At 38.3% G+C, this 26,794-nt stretch overlaps 1 protein-coding gene across 4 annotated transcripts in view; it reads right to left on the reverse strand.

Moving 5' to 3' along the window:
• The window catches only part of LOC126284180 (lebercilin), a 182,373-nt gene that overhangs the window by 18,261 nt on the left and 137,318 nt on the right, over positions 1-26,794 (reverse strand). For all 4 annotated transcript variants that reach the window (XM_049982922.1, XM_049982919.1, XM_049982923.1 and 1 more), the window contains exon 8: positions 17,336-17,444. In XM_049982922.1, the coding sequence (XP_049838879.1) occupies positions 17,336-17,444 (109 nt within the window). The remainder of the gene's footprint in view (positions 1-17,335; positions 17,445-26,794) is intronic.

Consider the following 26,794-nt stretch of genomic DNA (forward strand, 5'->3'; position numbering starts at 1 on the left):
TGGAGTAGTGACAAAATTAGCCCTGACCTGCATGTCAAAGTCTGTTAGCAAATGGTTCATGGTTAATCTTGGGTGCAAACTGTTGCATAATTTGTCTCACATTATGGCAAGTTGGGCTGCTGCGGCAAGTGAGACTTCATGCAACACCATGACATTTCACAGAGACAAAAGAATAAAAAGCCTATAGGTTTGTAAATCTTCCCCTTTAATGCACATTTGTGTGAATAATTCTGCTAACCTCACAGGTGTTTCACTTTATCTGTGTTTCAAATGGTTTTACCCACTAATAGCTACATACTAGAAACATACCTACACACTTTCGCACATGACTTCATGTTTACTATATCAAATATAAATATAATTAAAGAAATCTCTGTACACCTCAAGTATGGTCTGCCTCTACGTTAGAGATGTAATCTAGTATACTGATTGATGGGATGTTGCATCCAACCAGTGGAAGAGCATGCTCTTTCCCTGTATTCTTCAGACAATCCTTACGATTCACTCATTATACTTTTTTAGATATCTTCATAAATGTTTCTGAATAGACTTATTTATTTAATGAAATATATAATATTGTTTATCTTAATTCTCTTACTCTGACCAAATGTTGCAATTCTCTTGAAATTAGGTTTAGTTTTATCATCTGATACTTGCAACAACTTGTTTACAAAAGAATTTGACTTCTACCATTCCTTGTCCTTATACCTGTGGTTTCCTCAGTTTCTAGATCATCTAAGACTTTTTATTAATTTTATTTGATACTCTGAATATGGATTGGTACTTACTGAATTTGACCTTTTCTAACACAGTGTTGAGTTTTATCTCACTATCTTCTGTGAACCCGGGATTCCTGACATGTTTCAGATTGGCTGTTTATTTTAAATTTTGAGAAATGTAAAACTGTGCACTTCACAAAGCAAAAAGATAGTATCCTACGACTACAATATCAATGTATCAAAATTGGAGTTGGTCAACTCACACAAATACCAGGGTGTTGTAGGGAACTGAAATGGAATATGTTGACCATAATAATACAGGGTGTCCAAAAATGAATATACAGGTTTTAAGGCTTTGTAGCATTTATTACATTCAACTAATACGTATAAATAATACATCAAATTAAAGAGCAACTCTAACAGTTTTGTTTGTTTACCTCTGCGCTAAGGGAAGAGTATGGAGTCACAGAAGAATGTGCTCAACAAGTATGAGTCTTTCATGCTTAGTACTACGAAATCAGTTTGGAGGGTTAGTCATGAATTAGCAATTTCGGCGACATCTGTATGGATACTTTGAAGGACACACTTATAACCATGTCCTTATCATTTATAGTCGTTACAAACACTAAAACCTACAGACTATGGTTTATGTACCAATTTCTAAGCACAATGTTGCTGAGTGATATGAAGATTTTCTGAATTATGTTGTTTTCAGTGATGAATCCACATTTCATCTAAGTAGAAATGTGAACACACATAATGAGCACATCTGGCAAATCCTCATGAGATGCAACGGGTTTCTCCTAAATTGAATTTTTTTCATGCCTTATCCCACTGGAAAGTTTATGAGCCTTTCTTTATCAGTGAAGCAACTGTAAATGGTGTTTCCTATCTTAATGCACTACAATTATGACTCTTTCTTCAATTGGAAGAAGATAAACCATGGAACTTATTTGGTGCAAGAGGGTGTGCCACCTCACTGGCATATCTCTTTACACGACGATGTTGTACCCGACAACTGGATTGGCCTGCAAGGGGCGAGATGACAGAGACTGTATTGCATGACATCTACATTCACACACGATATGATGCCACGTGATTTTTACCTTTTGTAGTTCATAAAGGATCATGTATATATGTCTCCACTACCAGATGATCTACACACTATAGAAACAGGACTGTCGCAGTAATTACTCCAGACGCTCTGATCAAAGTTTCGGAAGAATTTGCTTATCAACTTGATGAGTGAGAAAATGGTACTCACTTGTAAGAAAAACTGTTTGAATTGCTCTTTCATTTGATGTATTATTTGTAACTGTATGCTGAATATAATAAATGCTACAAAGCCTTAAAACCACTATAATAATTTTGAAAACCCTGTAATACAACAACAACAACAACAACAACAACAACAACAACAAAACACTCGTATGATCCATCCTAGAATATTGTTTAAGTATATGGGACATGTACCAAATAGGACTAAGAGACGATATTGAAAGCGTACAGAGAAGGACAGCAAAAATGGCTATAGGTTTGTTTGATTCACCAGAGTGTGTCATGGAGATAATGAAGACACTGAACTGGCAAATGCTTTAAGATACATGTACACTATCCCGAGAAAGCCTATGTACAAATTTCCAAGAGTCTAGGAATACCTTACAAAACCTCTACGTACTATGCAATGACAAGACTGAACTAATTACAGCCTGCACAGAGGTGTTTAGACAATCACTCTTCTTGAGTTCCATATGTGAATGGAATGGGAAGAAGCCATTAGTAACTGATACAACAGAAAGTAACCTCTCTATACACTCCACAGTGGTTTGCATTCACGGATGTAGATGCAGAAGAATGTAACGTTCTGAAAATTCGGTTCATTTATTCACCTAATTGTAATTGCATCTGATTCCTTTACTTAACTTTTTGTTCAACTTTTTCTTATAACATGTAATAACAAATATTTTATTCACATTGATCTGTCTTTATCATTACTAATGCCACTGCTAAAATTTCTCAGACTCGACTTGTTTTTTTACCTTGTCCCTAATTCTGAATAAGAAATGTTCAGATGGGATGAAATGCAGCATCTTCCATAGCCAACGGTGTAATGATTTGTGAACAGATCAGACATATGTGGTGGTGTTTCTAGACTCCCCCCTCCCCAAACACAAATTCTCAATGGAAACATGTAGATCCAGCATAACAGTGCTTGATCTCACAGTTTGTAAATTCTATTAATAGTGATTCCATGAACATTCTTGACATTTGTGTTGTACTCTAACATAATTGCCAAGGACACCAACAGCACACTAGATTGCTGCAGCCTAATAAGTCGGCACTCATGGAACATTGCCAATCGGAATTACACAGAATGGATTATGACCGTACTAATGTTCTGACACATATATGTTTCATTTCTTGGATGGTATCATTAAGGAATCAACTGCAATTTCAGTGAGAGTGCTGCTGATAAATTGTGACAGCGGCTGCATACCTAGTAGGACCTGGGCACTTGCAATTAGTCTCATTAAGAGGGAGGAGGTACCAAAGCGCAAACTGACTTCGGGTGTTGGTGGATAACAGCAGAGATGTCACCAGCATGCATACCCAGCTGCAAACCTGGGATGGAGCAATATGTCAGAGGCGGGAGTGGGGTTAGGGGATGGAGGGGGCAGACAGAGAACGGAATTGTGAATCGGACGAAGGGAGGAAAGCAAAAAAAGTGCTGCGCTGACATTCACGTGGACAGTTAATCAGCACACCTAATTGTGGCAACGTGGTAGCTTCCCAAAATTTAGTGCCTGTTGTACACTTAACATCCACCAATTCAGCTGTGAACATTTTGTCAATACTGTAGTAATTACTGCTTAATTGTTAACAGTTTCCTATCAGTAAATTACTGGATGGAAGAACTTACTAGCAAATAATGAGTCAAGAGCTTGGCTAGGATTGCTTGTATGTAAGCAAAGCGGTTCCCCAGTGAGCATAATGATGAACTATAATACGGCAGTCTGTCCTTTCAGTCCTTTATTTGTGTGGAATGAAGATACCACATTCAATGTTCCCATATCAAAAGTTACTATAAAAACAGATACTGAACAAAAATATTTCTCGGCTGTTAGTGGATGAAGAAGCCCGACTGGAAACACTGCTGTTGTGTATTGATGCTTTTACTCTTTTCGACACACTCACTCCACTTCCAAAAAATATAGTAGTTTTTGAATAAAAATGATACATACGCTGCCAAAAGTCCAAATATAACCAGCTGACAAATATGGAGATCTGTGCCACATTACCCAACAGTGATTTGTGTGAAGATGTTACTCCTCAACATAAGCCTGCTTCGTCAGCATGATGCTTGGCCAAAAATTCTCCCCACTGTAATAGGAATTCCTAGCTGCCTTGTGGTATAGGACATATCAGTGAGACCCCCACCACACTTAATTGCAATAAAGCAAAAAGAACAATCGTGTGGAATACTGAGTTCACATGATTGAGAGTTCATTGGACCTGCCAGGCCCCAGCCTGGTGACCAATGGAATGCAGAGAATACTGGCGCTGGAATTCATAACTGGGTAATTTCATTTCAAATCATACAGGTTAAGAGTGAATGTGTCACATCACTCTTTCAAAGTTTTCTGGTTGGAAAATAAATAAATAAATAAAAAATAAAAATAAAAATATGTGTTGAAGTTCCACATGACACATCTCAAAAACTAAAATTTTTAAAAAATGCTATAAAAAAAAAACAAGTGATATAGATCTGAATATTAACCTTGTTTGCAATACTACCAACATACACACTTCTGAGCTTTTTTTCCATCTTTAATTTGGAAAAATTGACTATGAAACTTAGCAACTTTTAGCAAATTTTAAAATTATGTTTTGAAAATATGAAGTCACAGGATGCTAACTGCTTTGAGAAATGATAAAGTGAAAAGCCTGCTAATTGTCAGCTATCATAGTAAGGCCTGAAATACTTGTATTACCGAAACATTTCTACATAAAGATGAGATAATCTGAAAATCTTTATATATTATTTTCCCTGAAACTCTCATCCTGAATATTCTAAAAATTACAAGGAATGTTGGTCATTGTAGTTATGGAAGGTACAATCTGAGTGGGCAATTTCTTGTGGTGCTACTCTCGAGATTAAAAGATCCTGGACACTTAAAAATTTAAGTTGATTACTGATGCTGAGTAAATGTAATGCAAAACTTGTATATCTTAATCAAAATAACAAATAACTATTTCACAACCTTATAAATGAATGGGGGAAAATTTTTTCATTTTGTTCAAGCATTTTATTAAAAAAATTATATATAGAAAATAGCTTTGTATAAGGGACATTCAAATAAAACCCAGTCACTAGTATAATGTCATGGTAACGATTTTATTAACTCAAAAATTTAGTTATACATATCACACATATTCATAAATAGTTGCCAAAACTGTTGCCACATTTATCCCATTGCGACACTAGTAGATCGATTCCATCCTTGAAGAAGCTAGTAGGCTGCTGTCAGATCCAGGCCTCGACGCAGTCACGCACTTCATCGTCCATTGCGAATCGATGTCTGAGAATAGCCTATGTCCAAACACATAAAAGTCGCACGGTGAAAGGACGGGACTGTACAGTGGATGTTCCAGCATTTCCCACCAAAGCTGCTGCTGCAAAGTTGTCTTCACCACAATGCCCATGTGTGGGAAAGCACTATCATTCAGGAGGATAACACCACTGGAGAACATGCCTCAGTGTTTCTACTTGATGGCTCATCTAAGGGTCTGTAAACTGGCTTGATAACGCTGGGCATTGATGGTAGTTCCCCGTTCCAGGAACTTTACAAGCAGCGGCCCTTGTGGTCAAAAAAGGAAGACATCAGGACCTTATCAGGACTGGTGTGCATGGCCTCTTATTTCTTTGGAGGTAATGAAGTCACATGATTCCACTGCTTGCTGTGACACTTGCTTTCTGCTTCAAACTGTGACACCATGTTTCGTCATCTATGACAATTTGTGACAGAAAGCCGTTTTCCTCCTCATGATAATGTTACAGATGACTCAAAGACAGCACCATTCGATTATACACTGTTTGACGGACAGTCGGTGGGGAACCCACAGCGCACAGATTTTTCCAAAGTTTCTAGTGTTGATGTATTATAGTGTGGGCGGTATCAACGCAAATACCCAGTAATTGATGAATCTTGTCCACAGTTAGTCTGTGGTTGTCCAAGACTAAAGCATTCACTTCTGCAACCATTTCCCGTGTGATGACACGATGAGCCTGTCCAGGACGAGCGTCGTCATTTAGTGACTCGCGCCCCTCAAGGAATCGTTTGCACCATTCCACAACACTTGAACAACTCAGACTGTACTCACCATACACAGCCTCCTTTTCATGACCTCAGACTCCCTCTGCTGCTAAAAATCGAATCACTCCTCATTGTTCCTGCTTACTCACCTGCATGTTTGGCAGTGGATGATAACTTGTTTGACCATCTTCTCTTCGGCGTGAAACCACACTGGCACTATCCAACATCGAACGGTGTGCACACGTCAGTCTCTCCACCACTAGATGGCACCACCATACCCATAATTACGTGATGATGATGTTTGGTTTGTAGGGCGCTCAACTGTGCAGTTATCAGCACCCATACAAATTCCCAACCTTTGCTCAGTACAAACTCGCCACTTTTATGAAATATGATGAAATGATGAGGGCAACACAAACACCCAGTCATCTTGAGGCAGGTGAAAATCCCTGACCCCGGCGGAAATCGAATCAGGGACCCTGTGCTCGGGAAGCGAGAACGCGACCACAAGCTGCGGACTGCCAGTTACGTGGTGCAGTCACTTGTAAGACAAAGGTACATGCACTGACCAGGTTTCATTTAAATGAACCTCATATATGCATTGCTTTATTTCTGGTATTGTTTGTAAATTGCTATTGTCTTCTGTCACAATCTTCCTTCTTCCATGAATTAAAATTGCCCACACTGTAACAATCAATGCCACTTTTGAAAAAGGGTTCATTTGTTTTTTAAGTCTGCTCGTCACTGAAATTGTATACCTGATATCCAACAAGAGCAGTACTTGGTAAATGGGAACTGCGCACTGACCTGTTGATGACAGCAAGTTGAAAAATTTGCCAGACCATGAAGAGTCAGAAAGGAGACTGTTACATCTTGCAGATCATGAGAGACACTAATTATCTCTCCAGCCCACCAGAGATTGTGATACATACAAGAAATGAACTTGCTCACAACAAGTCCTCTAAGGTATACTGAGGCCTCTGCTAACTGTATTTCATGAATATGCCACTCCAGGATGCAACCCAGTAGTGACCTGACTGAATTCATACCACCAGTTTCATAGTGGATCACTCTTGTTCCTTTTTAAAACAAAATTCCCCTAAAGTATTTTCATTTAGAACTAAGAGTGTTTTGTAGTAATTTTGATGTGGTCTTCACAAATCCAATAGGACCTCCTATAGCATCAACAGCTTCATGCTGGAGATAAATCTTGCTGCAAGACATTTACAGATACCTCCTATCCAATCACATGCACTCTCTCCACGACTTTTTGTTGAAAATAATTCCTGTACAGTGTTTCCAAGCTCATAATATTGAAAGTGATTTTTAAAACGAGAGGCTGCGCTATCAGTCGCTTACACTCATTTAGAAAATGTATGACTTCTAGTTGACAGTCATCATTATAATGCTGACAGCACAGCACGTATGTGCACTGTCATGAATGAGCTCGTCACTTGACAATAGCAAATCAATGTGATGTTCCAAAATAGTGAGCAACACATGTAAATATTGACACTTGTGATGTGTGCCAGCAGTAACTTTGAACTTCGTTCTACAAAGAAACGAACCAGTTTTCAGCAAAGTCAAAATGTATTCGGGGATGTGGCTGATTTTACTTCTGCTATGGCCTGTCTCTGAATCCTGTGAACATGATGATGAACTACTCCTTTCATGACTGAATGCCTAGCCAGTGAAACAAACCTCACAAGGTCCACTGTCTTCTAGACCAACTCTCCTCTGTCCCACAAGGCACAGGTTAAATCATTGTCAGTATCCTGAAGGTGTAATGCTTCAACAGTCATCCCTTCAGCACTAGGACAACTGCACACTCCTGCAACCAACATTTATCTAGAAGCTCTTGACATGTACGCAAAAGCATCAGCTCCATCTCTGCGTACTTCTTCCCTGTGACACTACTTATGGTGAAAAAAGTAAGTTTCAAATTAGTGCAGCAAATATATGTGCATAGTTCCTTCATTGGTTGCCATTTTACCCATTTTGGTCATAAGGAGTAGTCTCCTTTTTCATTAGGAGATATGCATCTCTTGCTGATCTTGTCATATACCTTTTTAACCATTTTCACTAACAGAGACAGCATCAGCCTGATTAGGACTTTGCCTGCTGTAATCTTCGTCATCATTTACGTAATATTCCTGAGCAACAGCACATCTTGCAATGGACTTCCACAGTAGGAATCTGGGCATGCTGAAATACCTTTTTTTGTTATTTATTTAATGAGCTCTTGAAATTAAATAATGTGAGGAAGTGGGTATGTATTTCTGCATCTGCTGCCTGGAGTGGCTACCTGGTACCAGTGTCAGTAATTGTACCTTGTCAGTTGAGATAGCAGTGTTCAGGTTGTGAAACCACTTATCACACTGAGTGCAGTTGTCACTATCTTCAGGTTCTGCACCAAGTGCATCTACATTATACATTTCACAAAGTTTTGCAGTTGTTGCTTGTGTAAAACTTGTTTCAAGTTCTTCCAGTTTTCTTTATACATACCATTTGCTTCTTGTACTTCTTATCTTGCTTGGGCATTTAAGGGAGGATATGTAGGGCCTACAACTGAAATGCTAACATTCAACACATTGCAACTTCATGAAACTCAAGAATATAAAGATCTGCACTGTCTTCTTCAGTTCCACATTCTAGTGACAGTTATAGTTCAGGTGGGATATTACTGAATTTCCTGTTGTAGTGAGTATAGCAACTTCTCAGTTGGTGTGGTGGTAACACAGTTGCTTGAGGACCGAGATATTTCTGTAAAACCTCTCACAGATTTCCAACAATTGTGAAGTGTTTTTCAATTACTTAAACACCATTTTCTTGTGTCTTTTTCCAAAGCCCACAAATCTCACCCTTTCACCACCGTATTTCCTCACTGACATTTCATTTAACAAAAAATTCAACCCAAACACAAAACTCTATGCAGAATGATTGATGAGCAAGTGCTCACTCATTTGTTATAAACAGAAGAGAGCTGGAAACAGTATTGCTCAAAAATTTCTAACACTTTACACAGAAAAATATTTTTACTTTGGTTGCAGTAACTACTAACAAGTTAAGCAAAAATATATTGTGTCACTTTCATGTTTTGTGATGGGTGTTTTCCAGTGAATAATTCATAAAAAATATTAAAAATGTAATTTTTTAAATGTTTAGTAATAAATATTTGTATAATACAGATAGCTGGAGCGGAAAAGGTATTGTTTATAACTATACCAGTTGCATTTGGTAATGTAACAAGAAGATTAGTATTCTGAGACTTTCCAAACTAGGAAAACAATTTTTAAGTAGAAAAAATTAAAATTTTTGTATTTTCTTCTTAAATTTGTAAAAGATATCCCGAGAGAGAGAGAGAGAGAGAGAGAGAGAGAGAGAGAGAGAGAGAGAGAGAGAGAGAGTGTCAACTAAATCTGAAGAGTTAAAGAGGCAGCTTTAAAGCAAAACATCTGCATACTTCTTTTAGAGTTATTTACAAAATACACATTTTTTCAATGGATTGTACCATTTACAAAAACCAAGACAAAAATAAAATCTTTTATTTCTTAATGTATATAATACAGAGGCTTAACACACATTTTTTCAGAGAAATTCATAATCATGAATTGACATGTCCTGTATGATTTGAGATGAAATTGCCCAACTTTTTATTTTGCTTATCCTTCTCCTAGCAACTTTTCTGAGAGGTAATATACACAATCAATACTGACCTTATTGTGAAACAAAAGACTGTGTTGTTTATTAAGAGTTTCAAAACGAAAACTAATACACTCATAAACAGAAGGAATCTTCCACATTTTTGTACTGGAACACACAGTTGCTTGAACTTTTAGCTGGGCAAAGTGAATACAGACTGATATTACTGATATACAAGGGCTGTTCAATAAAGAATGTTCATACCTTTACTCATCCTCATAATTTTGATGGTCCTTCTCAAAGTAGTATCCCATGAAAGTGATGCACGTGTCCCAGAATTTCTGCCGGTCTTCAAATATACACATCAAAAAAAAGTTTTGCATCACCTCAGTTCCAAGAGTTCCGGTGCCTGTACAGACAATTGGAATAGAGATCAACATAAACATCATTTCTGCCCTTTTTATAGCTCATGAAAACCACACATTCCATGTCATACTACCATACAGCGAGACCTTCAGAGGTGGTGGTCCAGATTACTGTACACACCGGTACTTCTAATACCCAGTAGCATGTCCTCTTACATTGATGCATGCCTCTATTCGTCATGGCATACTATCCACAAGTTCATCAAGGCACTGTTGATCCGGATTGTTCCACTCCTCAACGGCGATTAAGTGTAGATCACTCATACTGGTTGGTGAGTCACGTCATCTATAAACAGTCCTTTTCAGTCTATCCCATGCATTTTTGATAGAGTTCATGTCTGGAGAACATGGTGCCCACTAGTCGGGCAATGTCGTTATCCTGAAGGAAGTCATTCACAAGATGTGCACGATGGGATCGCGAATTGTCGTCCATGAAGATGAATACCTGGCCAATATGCTGCCGATTTGGTTACACTATCAGATGGAGGATGGCATTCACATATCATACAGCCGTTACGGAGCTTTCCATGACCACCAGTGGCATACATCAGCCCCACATAATGCCACCTCAAACCAGCAGGGAACCTCCACCTTGCTGCACTCGCCGGACAGTGTGTCTGACGTGTTCAGCCTGACTGGGTTGCCTCCAAACATGTGTCCGACGAATGTTTGGTTGAAGGCATATGCGACACTCATCAGTGAAGAGAACATGATGCCAATCCTGAATGGTCCATTCACCATGTTGTTGGGGCCACTATACCATGCTGCATGGTGTCATGGTTAAGTTACGCATCATGCAGCGTAATTGTGCACAGTTTGAGTCGTAACACGACATCCTGTAGCTGAAGCAGGCTGGTGGTGTTGCTGTCCGGGTTCCTCCGAGCTATAACCAGTACGTAGCAGTCATCCACTGCAGTAGTAGCCCTTGGGCGGGCTGAGCGAGGCATCATGTCATCGACAGTTCCTGTCTCTTGTACCTCCTCCATGTCTGAATTAAATCACTTTGGTTCATTCTGAGAGGTCTGGACACTTCCCTTGTTGAGAGCCCTTCCCGTCACAAAGTAACAATACAGATACAATCAAATCGTGGTATTGACCGTCTAGGCATGATTGAACTACAGACAACATGAGCTGTGTACCTCCTTCCCTGCGGAATGACTGGAACTGATCGGCTGTCAGACCCCCTCCTTCTAATAGGCACTGCTCATTGTTGTTTACATCCTTGGGTGGGTTCAGTGACACCTCTGAAAAGTCAAAGGGACTGTGTCTGCGATATAATACCCACAGTCAATGTCAATCTTCAGGAGTTCTGGGAACCGGAGTGATGCAAAACATTTTTTGATATGTGTAAATGCCGGAAATTATTTTCTAAGAGGTCCTTCAAAATAAGTTTCTGCAGCCTTCGCCAATGCTTCTGATGATTGATAAAGCCTTCCACAAAGGGCATTTCTTCATGTTAGGGAATAACAAAAAGTCACATGGGGCTAAATCCGGATTATAGGGAGGGTGAGGGATGCACTTCACATTGATTTTTGCAAGATATTCAGCAACAACATTGGCAATATGTGGCCGCACATTATCATGCTGCAGCATCCAGCCTGCCTCAGGGAAATGTGGTCTTTTGCGCCTGATATGGATTTGCAGTGTCTTCAGGACAACCCTGTAGTATTGCCCAGCTACTGTTGTGTGCAGGTACAACATGCTGATACACCATTCCATGAATATCAAAGAATGAGATGACCATAACTTTCCAGCAGAAGCAACCACTTTTGCTTTTTTGGGGGTTGGTGGTGAAGGAGATTTCCACACTGAGCTTTGCCGTTTGCTCTCAGGATCCAAATGATGTAGCCAAGTTTCATCAGCAGTGATTACGTTTGGAAGAAACTCCCTATATTCCTCTAACATCAACTTTAACTGAATGCATACCTGCATGCGAATGTCCTTTTGTTTGGGAATCAAGTCTTGGAACCCATCGCGCACAAAAAACGTGTAATGTGTAATTCTTCTGTCACCAATGGGTGGGTGTGGTATTGACCCGATGACCCAAAGTAGATCTATGTTTATAGTAACATGCCGTTTACATTGTATACCTGCTCCTGTAGAAAAGTTAGTAATTATGAGAAAATACATGTATGGATGAAAGAACTTGGTGTACTTGCTGAAAATGTAACCATAACTGGAGATATTACTTTGTACTTTCAGGAAGTTATCTTAAGGTAATTCATCGATCCTCTCTCACAGTGATAGCAGCAGTGTAGGTGTTTTTTTCCCCGTTAGAGCAGTAACTGGATCACCAGGTTCCCCTTCCTTAGAAACTGATTGTCTCCTCTCTATAAACATTTTAAACCACCTTTGAGATGTGCTGTAGGGACGAACAGACTCTCCATAGGCCTCCTGTAACATTTTGTAGGCCTCAGCTGAAGATTTGTTGAGACAAAAGCAGAATTTCAAAGCTGCATATTGTTCCTCGCATGTTACCTCTATTGCAGCGATAGATGATACTGAACATGCCTGACCTTGCCTGCCTCACACAGGTCGGAACCAGGAGTCCCAACAATGAAACTACTACTGCATATTTGTTGCACATTAAGCTAACAGACAACCATAAGATTAAATTTTAGCACAAGAAATTATGACCATAAAAAATTATGATCATTCTTCATTGAATAGCCCTCATACTTAGTTGTAAGCTTACAATCACCACACCTGTCAGAGTGATGACAGTACTCTACAACCAGTGATCAAAATAAGATATTGGCATTTTATTCGGAATTCCTGTGCCAATGATTTTATTAATTGTAAAAACAAGAAGTTGAAAAACTTTGAAAATGTTCGATCTTTATGTCCTACTTCATAAAGAAAGATTGTCTGCTAGAAAGACTATATAACTGCATACCTGTTGACTGTGATGTTTGATTACTTCGAAGAGAGAAAATAAATACTACGCTATCTGAAAAGTTTACCTGGAAAATCGTTATCCTGTCTTGTTGAAAGCTTTAAGGAAAGTTTCATGAAATGAAATGCCTTACACAATTTCAACATGTGAAGCCATCAACAATTATAGACTGGTCAATCAGTAGGACTATATGAACAAATTTGACTTATACAAGAATTACTAACTTCAAAATATTAAACATTTGGCTAACTGAAAGACTAGAAAGCTATAAACAAAAAATTACAGAAACTATTTAACAGACATTTAGTGAGCAAAAATTTTTATCTCTAGGCCACGATGTTACAAAGAAAGCGGAAATAAAAGAATAACAGGATATCTGGTGGACACAACAACACACATAAACAATATTCTGAGGCTGTTATCTAACATGATCCAACTGCAAATACTATCTGGAAATTAAATCTAAAAAATTCCTGAAAAGAACTTGCATACTAAGTGCAATAATACTTGTATAATTAAACAATAATGTAAGCGGCTGCATGGAAAATAATGGAAAGGCAGCCACCCACAGAAGATATAACAGAAAACAGCATTCACACTAGTTTTCCAGCACTAGCTCTTTTCCTAGCAGTAGTACACACACGCGCGCGCACACACACACACACACACACACACACACACACACACACACACACACACACACAACAATAAATAACACAGACTCCAAAATGCTCACTCCTGTGGCCACGTGATTGTGTGTTTGGGTCTCTGTGGTTTTGGGAGTGTGTGTGTGTGTGTGTGGGGGGGGGGAGTACTATTGTCAATAAGAACTAGTGTTCAAAAGCTAGAGCGGATGTTGTTTTCTGTAATGTTTTTCTGTGCTCCACACATTGATACGCTGTAGCTGAGTGGTGGCCTTTCCCTTATTTTACATATATAATTAAACATTTAGACTGTCAATCTATTGTGTTCATGGTGCATCAGACCACGGTTGTTTAAATTACGATATAGCATGGCATTTGTGGCACCCATTATGAATTCCCCCCTAAATCTGTTCCTCTTCTCAACAGTACAGTTTGATACCTTAATATGCAGTCATTTCAACTTTTATGGGCTTCTCTACAATCCAGTATTTATAAGGTAAGCTGTTGTCTAAACCTTAATCACTGAATATTTTCAACTCTTTCAAATGTTTTCATGTGTTTGTAACATCTAACTTGGACAATATTCATCGTCTAGGGATGAGTGCCTTTGACAAGTAACAAAAATGCCCTAGGTCCTGGGTTGGAATAAAGTCACTGTTTAAATTTTTAATAAAAATCATCATCAATATCAGCCGAAGTTTAAGGAGTGGCATTCTCCAGGAAGGCAGAGGAGCAGATGGAGTTCCAGGAAACCCCTCAATCAGGAAACCTCTCGTTCCCAGGGTGGAAATGTCCCCCTAAAAGGAAGAAGAATCAGCAATTCAATGGCATGAGGATGCCGAAGGCAATGGTAACCACTGCATTAAGGACACACAACGTGAATTCACAGGATATGTGGTCTGTAAATAAAAAAGTATCACAATAACTTCTCTACTGTCAAAATATTTTAGATTAACCCTCATTTACATCAAAGGGAGGAAACAGCCAAGGAGAACGTAACTATGAAAAAAGATTGTATAATCAATGAAAGGATAACATACCACTTGTCAGAGCATGGAATGCCGGAAGTTTCAATGTGGCAGGTAATCTAGAAAATCTAAAAATGGAAATGCAAAGACTCAATATACATAGAGTGGGAGTCAGTGAAGCGATATGGAAAGATGGTAAGAATTTATGTACAGACAAATATGGGGTAATATCAACAGTAGAAGAAAATGATATAATGGGAATAACAATTCAGAGAGTACAGTAGTTCTTACCAGAAGAGAGAGAAAACCCAACACCAAGAACAAAAGCTCAGGTATACATGGCAATGTTAAAAGCAGATGAAAAAGACAGAGGAAGTATACGAGGATACTTGACATGTAATTCTATGTGTAAAAGGAAACGAAAATCTAACAATCTTAGACTGCAACATGGTAGTAGGGGAAGAAACAGAAGAACGGGTTATGGGAGAATGTAGGCTTGGTAGCAACATTGAGAGAGGAGAGCTTAACTGGCTTCTGCATTTAATTTCAACTAGTAACTGCAGATACACTGTTCAAAAATAACAAGAGGTATACTTGGAAAATACCCAGAGACATGGGAAGATTCCAAATGGATTATGTCATGACTAGGCTGAGATTCCAGATATTGGATTGTAAGGTGTATCCAGGGGCAGATATAGATTCAGATCACAATTCAGCAGTGATGAAGAGAAATAGGAAGTTTAAGAGATTCTTCCAGAAGAAATTATATGTAAAGAACTGGGATACTGAAGTACTGAAGAATGATAAGATGCATTCTAAGTTATCTGAGTTTGAATACCACAATAGGTAGTTCTGCTGAAGAGAAATGGACATCCATTAAGGGGGCAATCACAGAAGTTGGACAAACAAACATGGACACAAGGAAGGCAACTCTGAAAAAAACAGTGAGTAACAGAAGCAATAATTTAATTGAAGATGAAAAAAAGAAGCGCAAAAATGTTCAAGGATTTTTTGGAATACTGAAATATGTCACTTAGGAGAGAATTAAATAGGAAATGCATGGATGACAAGAACGAATGGCTACAGAAAAAATGAAGAAATCAAAAAAGGAACAGTAGTTGAAAAGACTGATTCAGCACAACCAAGAGTAAAAACAACCTATGGTGAAATTAAAAACAACATTAAGAATGCAATGAGAATTCCATGGTTCGGCACAGACAAAATTGCAGCCAGGTGGAAAGAGTACAATGAAGGCCTCTGTGAGTGGCAGGATTTATCTGATGATGTGACAGTCTGAAACGGAAGTCAATATGGATGACATATGTGATCGAGTTTTAGAGTTCAACAGAGCTTTGGAAGACTTGCCATAAATTAAGACAAGAGAGAAATAAACACTACTTTGCTTTTCTCAAATCGTTGGGGGAAGTGGCAACCAAGTGACTATTGATGGTGGTGTACAGAATCTATGAGTCAGGAGACAAACCAGCATACTTTCAGAAATATATCATCTCCACAATTCCAAAGGTAGCAAAGCCAGGTAAATGTAAGAACTATCGTAATATTAGTCTAACACCTAATTCATCCAAGTTTCTGACAAGAATAATATAGAGAAGAAAGGAAAAGTAAAGATGATGAACAGGTTGGCTTAAGGGCAACAGAGAGGCAGTTCCGACATTGCTGTTGATAATGGAAGCAAGACTTAAGAAAAATCAAGATAAATTCATAGGATTTGTCAACTGGGGGTGGCGGATTTCTGCAATGTAAAATGGTGCAAGATGTTCCAAATTCTTAGAAAATTAGGAGCATGAGATAGGGGAATATCGATAATATATAATATGTAAAAGAACTAAGAAGGAACAACAAGAATGAAAGTCCAAGAACAAAATGCTTGGTCTACAAAAGGTTGTAAGACAGGATGTAGACTTCACCCCTGTTCAGTCTCTACATCAGAGAAGCAATTTCAGAAAGATAAGAATTGCTCAAGAGCTGGAGTAAAATTCAAGGTGAAAGAATATTAATGATAAGATTCGCTGGTGATATCACTTTCCCCAGTGAAAGTGAAGAACTACAAGACATGTTGAATGGAATGGAATGAACATGTCTAATGAGTACAGAATACAAACTGAGAGTAAATGCAGAAAGACGGAAGTAATGAGGAGTAACAGAAATGAACAAGATTGGGGATCATGAAGCTACATTGGAAGCAAGGTGACATATGGTATACAAAGCAAGGAATATTAGCACAGACAAGGAGGTCATTCCTGACCAAGAGAAATCTGCTATTATTAAGCATTAACCTTAGTGTGAAGAAGATATTCCTGAGAATGCCCATTTGGAGCAAAGTGCTGTGTGGTAGTGAATCACTGAGTGTGGGAAAACCTGTAAAGAAGAGAATCAAAGCTTTTGAGAGGTGGAGATACAGAAAGATGTTGAAAATTAGCTGGACTGTTTAGGAATGAGCACGCTCTCAGTAGAAGTGATGAAGAAAGGAACATATGGAAATGACCAAAAGAAGATGGGACAGGATAATAGATGCAAGACTAGAATCATTCACACAAATAACTGAGGTTGTAGGGTGCAAGTTGTACTCTGAAATGATCAAGCAGGCATAAGAGAGGCATTTGTAGCAGGCTACTGTGAGAGCAAAACGGGAGATACGGGCATGCAGCAAATCAGATCTCTTAATGATTTTTACTATATAGAAGAAGTTATACGCAATTGCTTACCAGAGAAAATCTGGTGCTGTGGCTACGATTATGACTACTTTCGTCTGAGAAGTATCTGCTTCCTTTTCCACTACCTTGGAATTGATCTCCTTTCTGGAGTTCTGGAAATCTGGAAGCAGAGGCATAGTATTAGACACTCACCTCCATTGAAATTATAAACATTTCAATTTGTAGTCAATTGTTCAACAATTGCACAAGAAATTATTCCAAATGTGATATTCTGAAAGTGTGTACAAGTACGATGTATGAATGTAAGACACATGGACATTTAAATCTAATGGATATAGAAACATTACACAATGACAAAAAGAAATCAACATGGAAGGCTTGCCTTTAAATATCACTTGTAAAGTTATAGCTCTAGGGAGCCTACCTCAATATTTTTTTTCCCCTGTATTATTTTATTTATTATATTTAGTATCAAATGCAATATCTTCAAATAATATATATGGACATAAATGTTTCAATGCATTTTTATACAGCTTTGCTTTAAGAAAACCTGCTTTTGATTGTTGAAACTGAACAATCAAGTGATGGGACAGGGACGAGAAGAATGTTAATTGTTGATGCGATGGTGTGGTTGATGTGTCGGGTTCTGTGCCTAGTGCACTGTAATGTGTGAACTGCAGAAAGACAGTGAAACAACGCATGCAGATGATATCAGTTTTGAACATTTTGAGAACTGTGCTTTGATGTGAAATGTTGTTGTTGTTGTTGTTGTTGTTGTTGTTGCTGTTGATGGTTGGTGTTTCTGTGTGATAAACAGTAAGGCCATCAACACTCTTTGAATTAGCCTTGAACTGGTCATATCAATCAATAAAATGAAACTGTTCTGCAGGTGCCATGGAGTAGGATATTGCATAGATAAATATACTTCGTAAATAAGTTAGTGACACATTTTTCAAAATGTGCACAACAGCTGCAAAAGCACAGGAAGCTCATTATTACCTAAACAGACATATAATGGATCCAGAGATGTTATTTTCAACAGACATCAAATATGAGCTTCGAACATCATCATCACCATGCTGTATCAGAATCCTCCAATGAGATGTGGAGCAGCCAAAGGGGAGTTCTGCAAAAGACTACCGCATAAAATCTCCCTCTCAATTCAAAATGTAATTTAGTACCCATTTTTCCTTTAAAATACAATGTTATCCCAGTTGTAATATTCTAATTTGTTGATCTACGTTAGCATTGTCATTGCAACAGCACCAGCACATAAATGTAGTGTTTGCTCCTTCATTCCTTTCTACAATTTTTCTACAATTTAGTGAAATAATAGTTACTCACGCTCTCAATCATCAGTGGACTTGCCATGTTTTGCAGATTTTGAGTTCACATGTAACAAATATATAACTTAATGAAGGGAGCAAAGTTGCAACCTGTCGTGTGTGCTTTGTTCTGATTGGCTGAGAACCATAGCTCATATGGTATTCATATTTTACAGCTAGTGTACATATGTTTGAAGCTGGTTTGTTTATAATATTAGACAAATTGCACGAGTTGAGTGCATCATCAGTGTATTTTGAGTGAAAGTCTTTCTGCTCCCGGGATTGGAATGACGCCTTACCCTCTCCCTTAAAAACCACATCCTTTCATCCCCGCTTGGTAAGTCTTTGAATATATATATATATATATCCTTTCGTCTTTCCCTCTCCTTCCTGAAGAAGCAACCATCGGTTGCGAAAGCTAGTAATTCTGTGTGTGTGTTTGTGTGTTTTGTTCATGTACCTGTCTGCCGGCGCTTTCCCGCTTGGTAAGTCGAAAGAAACTTCCACATGGGAAAAATATATTAAAAACAAAGATTCCAAGACTTACCAAGCGGGAAAGCTCCGGCAGACAGGCACATGAACAAAACACACAAACACACACACAGAATTACTAGCTTTCGCAACCGATGGTTGCTTCTTCAGGAAGGAGAGGGAAAGACGAAAGGATCCTTTTGACAATGTTGACTGGAATACTCTCTTTCATATTCTGAAGGTGGCAGGGGTAAAATACAGGGAGTGAAAGGCTATTTACAATTTGTACAGAAACCAGATGGCAGTTATAAGAGTCGAGGGGCATGAAAGGGAAGCAGTGGTTGGGAAGGGAGTGAGACAGGGTTGTAGCCTCTCCCCGATGTTATTCAATATGTATATTGAGCAAGCACTGAAGGAAACAAAAGAAAAATTCGGAGTAGGTATTAAAGCTCATGGAGAAGAAATAAAAACTTTGAGGTTCGCCGATGACATCGTAATTCTGTCAGAGACAGCAAAGGACTTGGAAGAGCAGTTGAACGGAATGGATAGTGTCTTGAAAGGAGGATATAAGATGGCCATCAACAAAAGCAAAACGAGGATAATGAAATGTAGTCGAATTAAGTCGGGTGATGCTGAGGGAATTAGATTAGGAAGTGAGACACTTAATATAGTAAAGGAGTTTTGCTATTTGGGGAGCAAAATAACTGATGATGGTCGAAGTAGAGAGGATATAAAATGTAGACTGGCAATGGCAAGGAAAGCGTTTCTGAAGAAGAGAAGTTTGTTAACATCGAGTATAGATTTAAGTGTCAGGAAGTCATTTCTGAAAGTATTTGTGGAGTGTAGCCATGTATGGAAGTGAATCATGGACGATAAATAGTTTGGACAAGAAGAGAATAGAAGCTTTCGAAATGTGGTGCTACAGACGAATGCTGAAGATTAGATGGGTAGATCACATAACTAATGAGGAAGTATTGAATCGGATTGGGGAGAAGAGAAATTTGTGGCACAACTTGACCAGAAGAAGGGATCGGTTGGTACGACATATTCTGAGGCATCAAGGGATCACCAATTTAGTATTGGAGGGAAGCGTGGAGGGTAAAAATCGTAGAGGGAGACCAAGAGATGACTACACTAAGCAGATTCAGAAGGATGTAGGTTGCAGTAGGTACTGGGAGATGAAGAAGCTTGCACAGGATAGAGTAGCATGGAGAGCTGCATCAACCAGTTTCAGGACTGAAGACCACAACAACAACAAAACTCTACCTGTGCTGCTAGAACATGTGCCTTTACAAGTACGACACAACATGTGGTTCATGCACGATGGTGCTCCTGCACATTTCAGTCGAAGTGTTCGTACGCTTCTCAACAACAGATTCAGTGACCGTTGGATTGGTAGAGGCGGACCAATTCCATGGCCTCCACGCTCTCCTGACCTCATTTATGGGGGCATTTCTATTAACATTTAAATTCATGTTCAAACAAGTGTTCCCAAAAGTACTACAAGTCACTAAAACACAAAACAAAAGTAACTGGGTGGTCAATGGGATAAGAAAATCCACTGTTAACATTCAAAACATTTCTGCAACATAAAAAACAACCAAAATGTCCCTGCATTTCAAAAACACTACCAAACATATAAAAACATACTTGTAGTAACAGCAAAAAGGGTCAAAATGATAAAATTATAGGAAAGGGATAAAAAAAATAAAAGCAGCCTGGAATGTCACCAAACAGGAGAAAACTAGAAAAAGACAAAATAAGTAAACACACAATTACAGCACAATGGTATCACAATACATGATCCAATACAAACTGCAAATTTGTAAATCAATATTACAGCAACATAGCTACCAAGCTACAACACAAGTTTGATAAAATACAGTCTCTACAAACACTGAACTATCCAAACACTGTAAAGCTGCGAGCCAACACTTCAGGAGAAATAAGCAATGTTGTTCAGAACCTAAAGAAATAAAACCTCAGCAGGTATAGATGAAGTGCCTGTATGCTTGCTGAAGGACTGTATAGATAGTGCAAAAGACCCTTTAGTGCAACCATAAATGAATCATTCACTACAGGTTGCTTCCCAGAGGCATTAGTGATGCAAAGGTTCTGCCCCTATATAAGAGACCCCGAAAACATAGAAAATTATAGGCCCAACTCTTTACTGTCATCATTTTCAAAAATAATGGAAACAATAAAATCTTCTGTGTGAAGAAGACAATTAGTTACAGCTCATTTTACAAATGTTTTTCTGGAAGTACTAGATAAAAGGCATCTTCCTTGACTTCAGCAAAGCCTTTGATACAGTAGAACACACAATTCTGTTACATAAACTAGAAGCTCTAGGTATAAAACAGGTAGCAAATAAATGATTTTGTTCATACCTAAAAAAAATAGTGCAATGTGTAGAGATTTGTCAAACAAATGCCAATTATTAATACTGGAGCCCCCACAGAAGTGTGCTTGACTCAGTACTCTTCTTGACTTATATCAATGATTTTCCCTTGAGTGTCAAACACAGTGAAACAGTACTGTTTGCTGATGACAATAACATTCTAATCAGTGAAACATCACCAAGTGTACTACAGGACAAAGCTGAAAAAACACTCATGCCTCTATGTAGATGATTAGATAACAATAAATAAACCATAAATGTGAAAAAATCGGTTTCCACATAAGCAAAAAACCCAAAAATAACTCTTTAAAAGTGAATGGTGAGCTCATTGAATATATATCACAAACATAATTTCTAGGGAAGCATGTTGTCACACAACTAAAATGGACTGAGCATGTTACTGTCCTTGGGAAATGAATATGCTTCAGTATGCTTTAGACTGAGAACAATAAATTCAGTGTGTAGTTACTCATGCAACAGATCAACATCTTCTGCATATGTTTATTCTGTGATGAGTTATGGAATAATGTTCTGGGGAACAAATGTGCACAACAGCCAAACAATCCTTAAGCTACAAAAAAGGCCTGGACAAATGATGACAAAAAGTAGCACGAGAACTCACAGCACTGAGTTGCTTAAATCTACAGGTATTTTGACTGTTCCATGTGAGTACATTTGGCAAACAGTGATCCACGTTAAAAAAAAAGACATTGATCAGTACCCAATGAACGGGTCTCTATATGAACATGGAACCAGATCCAGCCACCACTTACATCTCAATAGAAAAAACGAACAAAAACCCAATATAATGTGCTACACAATGGAATTAAACTACACAATAAACTTTCAGAAGAGATCAGAGACAAAAGTGAAATACATGCCTTCAGAAATACCCTAAAAAATGTTCGTTAGAAAAGTGTCTTTATAATTTAGAGGATTACATAAAATGGTGTATAAATTTTGCTGACAATTGTGATAATGGGTAATTACTGCCATTAAGAGGCATTTTACAGTACATTCAATAGAACTGTGAAATACAATGTCCAAATCTATAACTCAGTAAGACAAAAAATTTATATATCTATTTCTGTGTGTACTTGTGTACGTTTATGTATCTCTGCATCTGTATTTCATGTATTAATTTGTTGACAACATCTATGCAATTTACACTGCCTGCAAATGGATAAATATATAAATAAAGGAATTTAATGTGAACGTGTGGCATGGAAAAAAAGTTGAGAAACTGATACTTGCTGCCCTCTCACCCTCGCAAAAAAAAAAGTACGAAACCAGATGGTGGTAGGGGTGGGGGGGTGGGGGGTGGAGGTGAGGGGGGGGGGGGGGGGGAACAAGGGCAATGTTAGTCACATTCTGTAAATAAACTTTAAAACTAATATTTCCTCTGTAAATTTAGGTATAGATATCGCAAAATATTTTCTGAAACTATGAGCTATCTTCAAAGTTCTTTCCCATAGCTGGTAACGTGGCATTCTATATGAACAGATCGTTTGAATTATAATGCTTTTGATTTTTCCGCAGCATCTGAACTGGCCTTGCAACATATATCTCCTTGTATTGGTGAAAGCACCAATTGGAAGTTATTAATGGTGTTGAATTTTTTTCTGGCCAATGCACTATTATATATATATACTCTCACTGTCACCTAATTTTGCGCAACAGCTCCTGACACCAATGGTGACGATAGCCATCAAAAGCTAGAGAATTTTATTCGAACTGCTGCAGTTTGAAAATTATTTTATTAAGAGCACCATGTTCATAGAGATATAATCAGCAGCCTCATTATGTCAATAGTCTTCCGAGAAAAAATTTCAATGGGTTTTGTATGTTTAGATACTTCACATGACAGCAATTTCTATGGGTCCTAGTTTTAGTATCGTTATTGTATATGAAATACTGTATCAATGTTTTCTTTTTCCATTAGTTATTGAGGGGGGGGGGGGGGGGGGAGACGGACACATCTAATATAAAGAGACAATACTCCAAAAAACCAAGGTTGGCGGGGTGCCCAGGCAATGGAACTGGTCCTCCTCTACCTATCCATTTGTCATGCTAGATACCAGCCAGGGCATCTCAAACACTGAGATTGAAAGGTGACAGAGCTCCATCTTCTTATTTGCAGAGGCACATCTTCTAGTTTGTTTTGGAGGGTGATCTGAATAAAGTCCCTGCAGGCAGCATGTGTGATAGAAACTGAGCTAAGTATCTAAAGAATTTGAAATATTTCTATATGTGATGTTTGAAGTAAAGTGTTCACTCAGTTTTCCATTAATTACATAAATGAAAAAGTTTCAAATCTCATAAAGTACACTTTGTATGCCCTACAAATTTTATGGAAGAATATTGTATAATCATGAAGGAAAGTGCACCTACAACACGTGTAAATAAAAGTTTGTGTAAAAGTGGAGAAACTGTTATATGCAAAACTAAAATTTCTATTAACTTTTACAGTTTCCACAATATATTAGAAGGTATCCCACGACTTTTGTCACCACAGTGTATGTCTGCTTACACTTCATATTACATGAGCTGGTATTTCATCATATCACAATGCTACTACCCGTGAGCTGCATGCAGTTACACATTTGATGAATATTAAAGATAAAATATTAACGACAAAAACTCCTGTCCACTGCTCACATTTACCTGCCTGTTTTTTGGAGAGGGGTAGATTGCGAGGTCCTGATGACTATGAACTAGCATTATCAAAATGGTAATCTCTGTATGATGTTCATGAGCTTGTGGCATTAATATCCATTACAAGTGAGCCACTAGTACACAAAAGGCAACTTTCTCTTACCTGCATGCTTGGAGTTGTTAGAATGGTTTTTCTATATCAAAAGGGACAATCTCATGCCTTTGGCATCATTTTCATGCCATAGGTGCACTTATTCCCAGGAAAGGTGAAGATGATTATGATGAGGCTGAGGCTGAGCAAGGCATGTCAGGTTAATAACAAATACTCTGTTCCAAGGTCTACGTTTTGGACACTTCAAGTTCAAATTTATAATTATAATTATCTATTTCACTTAAGATTTACTAAGATATTCTGGTTGAAGGATTACTGCTGTACATTTCTTTAGTCTACAGGAGGAGGAGGAGACTTGTAGAAACAGGGAAGATGTTTGGGTCCTGGAAAAATGTAAGAACAAATGAGGCAATACTGACCCTGCGACTTATAAGATATACTGGAAAAACTTTATACCTATATTTATAGAAGCTGTAGATTTATAGAAAAGTTTTTGACAATGCTAACTGGATACATACTTTGGATAACTGAATGTAAAAAGGATAAAATACAGCAGCAAAATGTTATCTATAGCTTGTACAGAAACCAGTATGCAATTGTAAGGCTCTAGGGACATAAAAGGGAGACAGCTGTTGAAAAGGGAATGAGACAGGGCTGTAGCCTATTCACTCTGCATTTTGAACAAGCAGTAAGGGCAACCAAACAGAAACAACTTCAAGGCAATGGAATAAAACTTTTAGGTTTGCGATCACTGAGGGCAAAGTGTTCGTACGATCAGTTACACAGAATGATAGACTCTTGAAAAGAGGTTAAGATGAACACCAACAACAGGCCTCTTTTTTTATGGGCGGGGGGGGGGGGGGGGGGGGGGGGGGGGGGGAGGGAGGGGGGATCGATTGGAGTAAAATTAAATCAGGTGATGCTGAGAGAGCTAGATTTGGAAATGAGACACTAAAACTAATATTAGTTTTGCTATTTGTGACAAAAAATAACGCAAGAAAAGTGTTTCTAAGAGAGATAAAGACTTGAGACAAATTTCGTATGGAAATTAAGAAAATACCTTGTGACCAGCTTAAGCAATTCTGCATAGCTGAAAAACCACTAAAGACAGGAGCCCGATGCCAGGGGGTGATGTCACAGTTGTGTATGCAGAGTCTTTTGTTGTTGTGTCATACTATGTACACAAATATGATGGAAGCTGGCGGAGTTTCACACTTAACCCTTTGGGTACTACGAACGAGTTACATATATACGCAGCACCATAACATTCCTCAGATGCTCTGGATGTGTCACAGAGCACAGCTGGTACTTTCGGACAGCGCTAATGAATATTCACATGCCTTGTTCCATTAGCCCTCTCACTACTGTGAACATGTTTTAAGTTAGCCGAGTGATAGGTACCCACGTGCTCTAGGTGTGTAACACACAAAGCTGTATTTTAGTTCCATTTTTCCAGTACCTTTTCAGAGTTCCAGCTGAATATTTTAAGTATGTATCTACGTTTCCTGCTGTGCTCCCTTGTTGTAGATTTCGATTCCGTTTTGCATGTTTTCATCACTTAACTTCGAGTCCTTCTCCTTTATAAAAGAAATGTCCCATCATTGTAGCTGCACAGGTAAAAGAGATCCTGAAGATGCTTCCTATAAATTAACATTAGTGGAAATTCTCTCATGTAACTGGAAGTAGTAATCCCCAGCCCCGTACATCAGCTCGGACAGCACACCAGTTTGATGTTTCTACAAGGGGAGCAGTTGGTAGTTGTTTAGACTCTGAAGTGACAGCAAAAACTCTTTGAAAAAGAGCACATATTAGTGACACTTTGGCGTGGAAACAAACTGATTTCCAGCTGTTAAAGCATGTGTTTGACGACTCAGCTTCAGCACACAATTGTCAACTGGTTAATGATTCAAGAATTCTGTCATTTTTATGGTATCTCTGTCAGGGGACCTGTTGCAAGTTACAGCAGACAAAACAAATCCATATCATGTACACAACACGGTAAATACTCCACTGTCTGTGCATTCTCTACTGTCAATACAGAAAGACTGGATTTGAGAAACTTTACTGTTTTGTTGCTATTTGTCTTGAAATGGCTCAAACACTCAAGTTTTCAGTGGAATTATGTTGGTCTGAAAATGTTTGATTTTACTTTTGTGAGTGTTACACTTTTGTGACGACTCTGCGAGTACTGGAAGTGACTCTTTGGAAATTAGGAATAATGCTGATGAAGTTCATAGTTTAACGGTACCTTTACTCCACATTGCAAGCTTTGCAGCGACAAGAGTCTCTTGTTGTTCAAATGTCAATTATCTTTTAAATAATTTATTCTATCCAAGTGAAACAGCACATCTGCGATGAGTGACTATTAGACTGGATATGTGTTGGATTTCACTGTATATACATGAGCAATAACAGAACTGAGTTCCACAATTTAGGGACAACACTTAACGAGACCTTATGTGGATCAAGGACATACCCTGCATGTCAACAACTGATATTCCAAACTAGACCTGTTTCTCTGCATTCACAGCCTGAGAACAACCACA

Source organism: Schistocerca gregaria, chromosome 8 (genome assembly GCF_023897955.1).
Source record: "Schistocerca gregaria isolate iqSchGreg1 chromosome 8, iqSchGreg1.2, whole genome shotgun sequence".
Classification (NCBI taxonomy): Eukaryota; Metazoa; Arthropoda; class Insecta; order Orthoptera; family Acrididae; genus Schistocerca; species Schistocerca gregaria.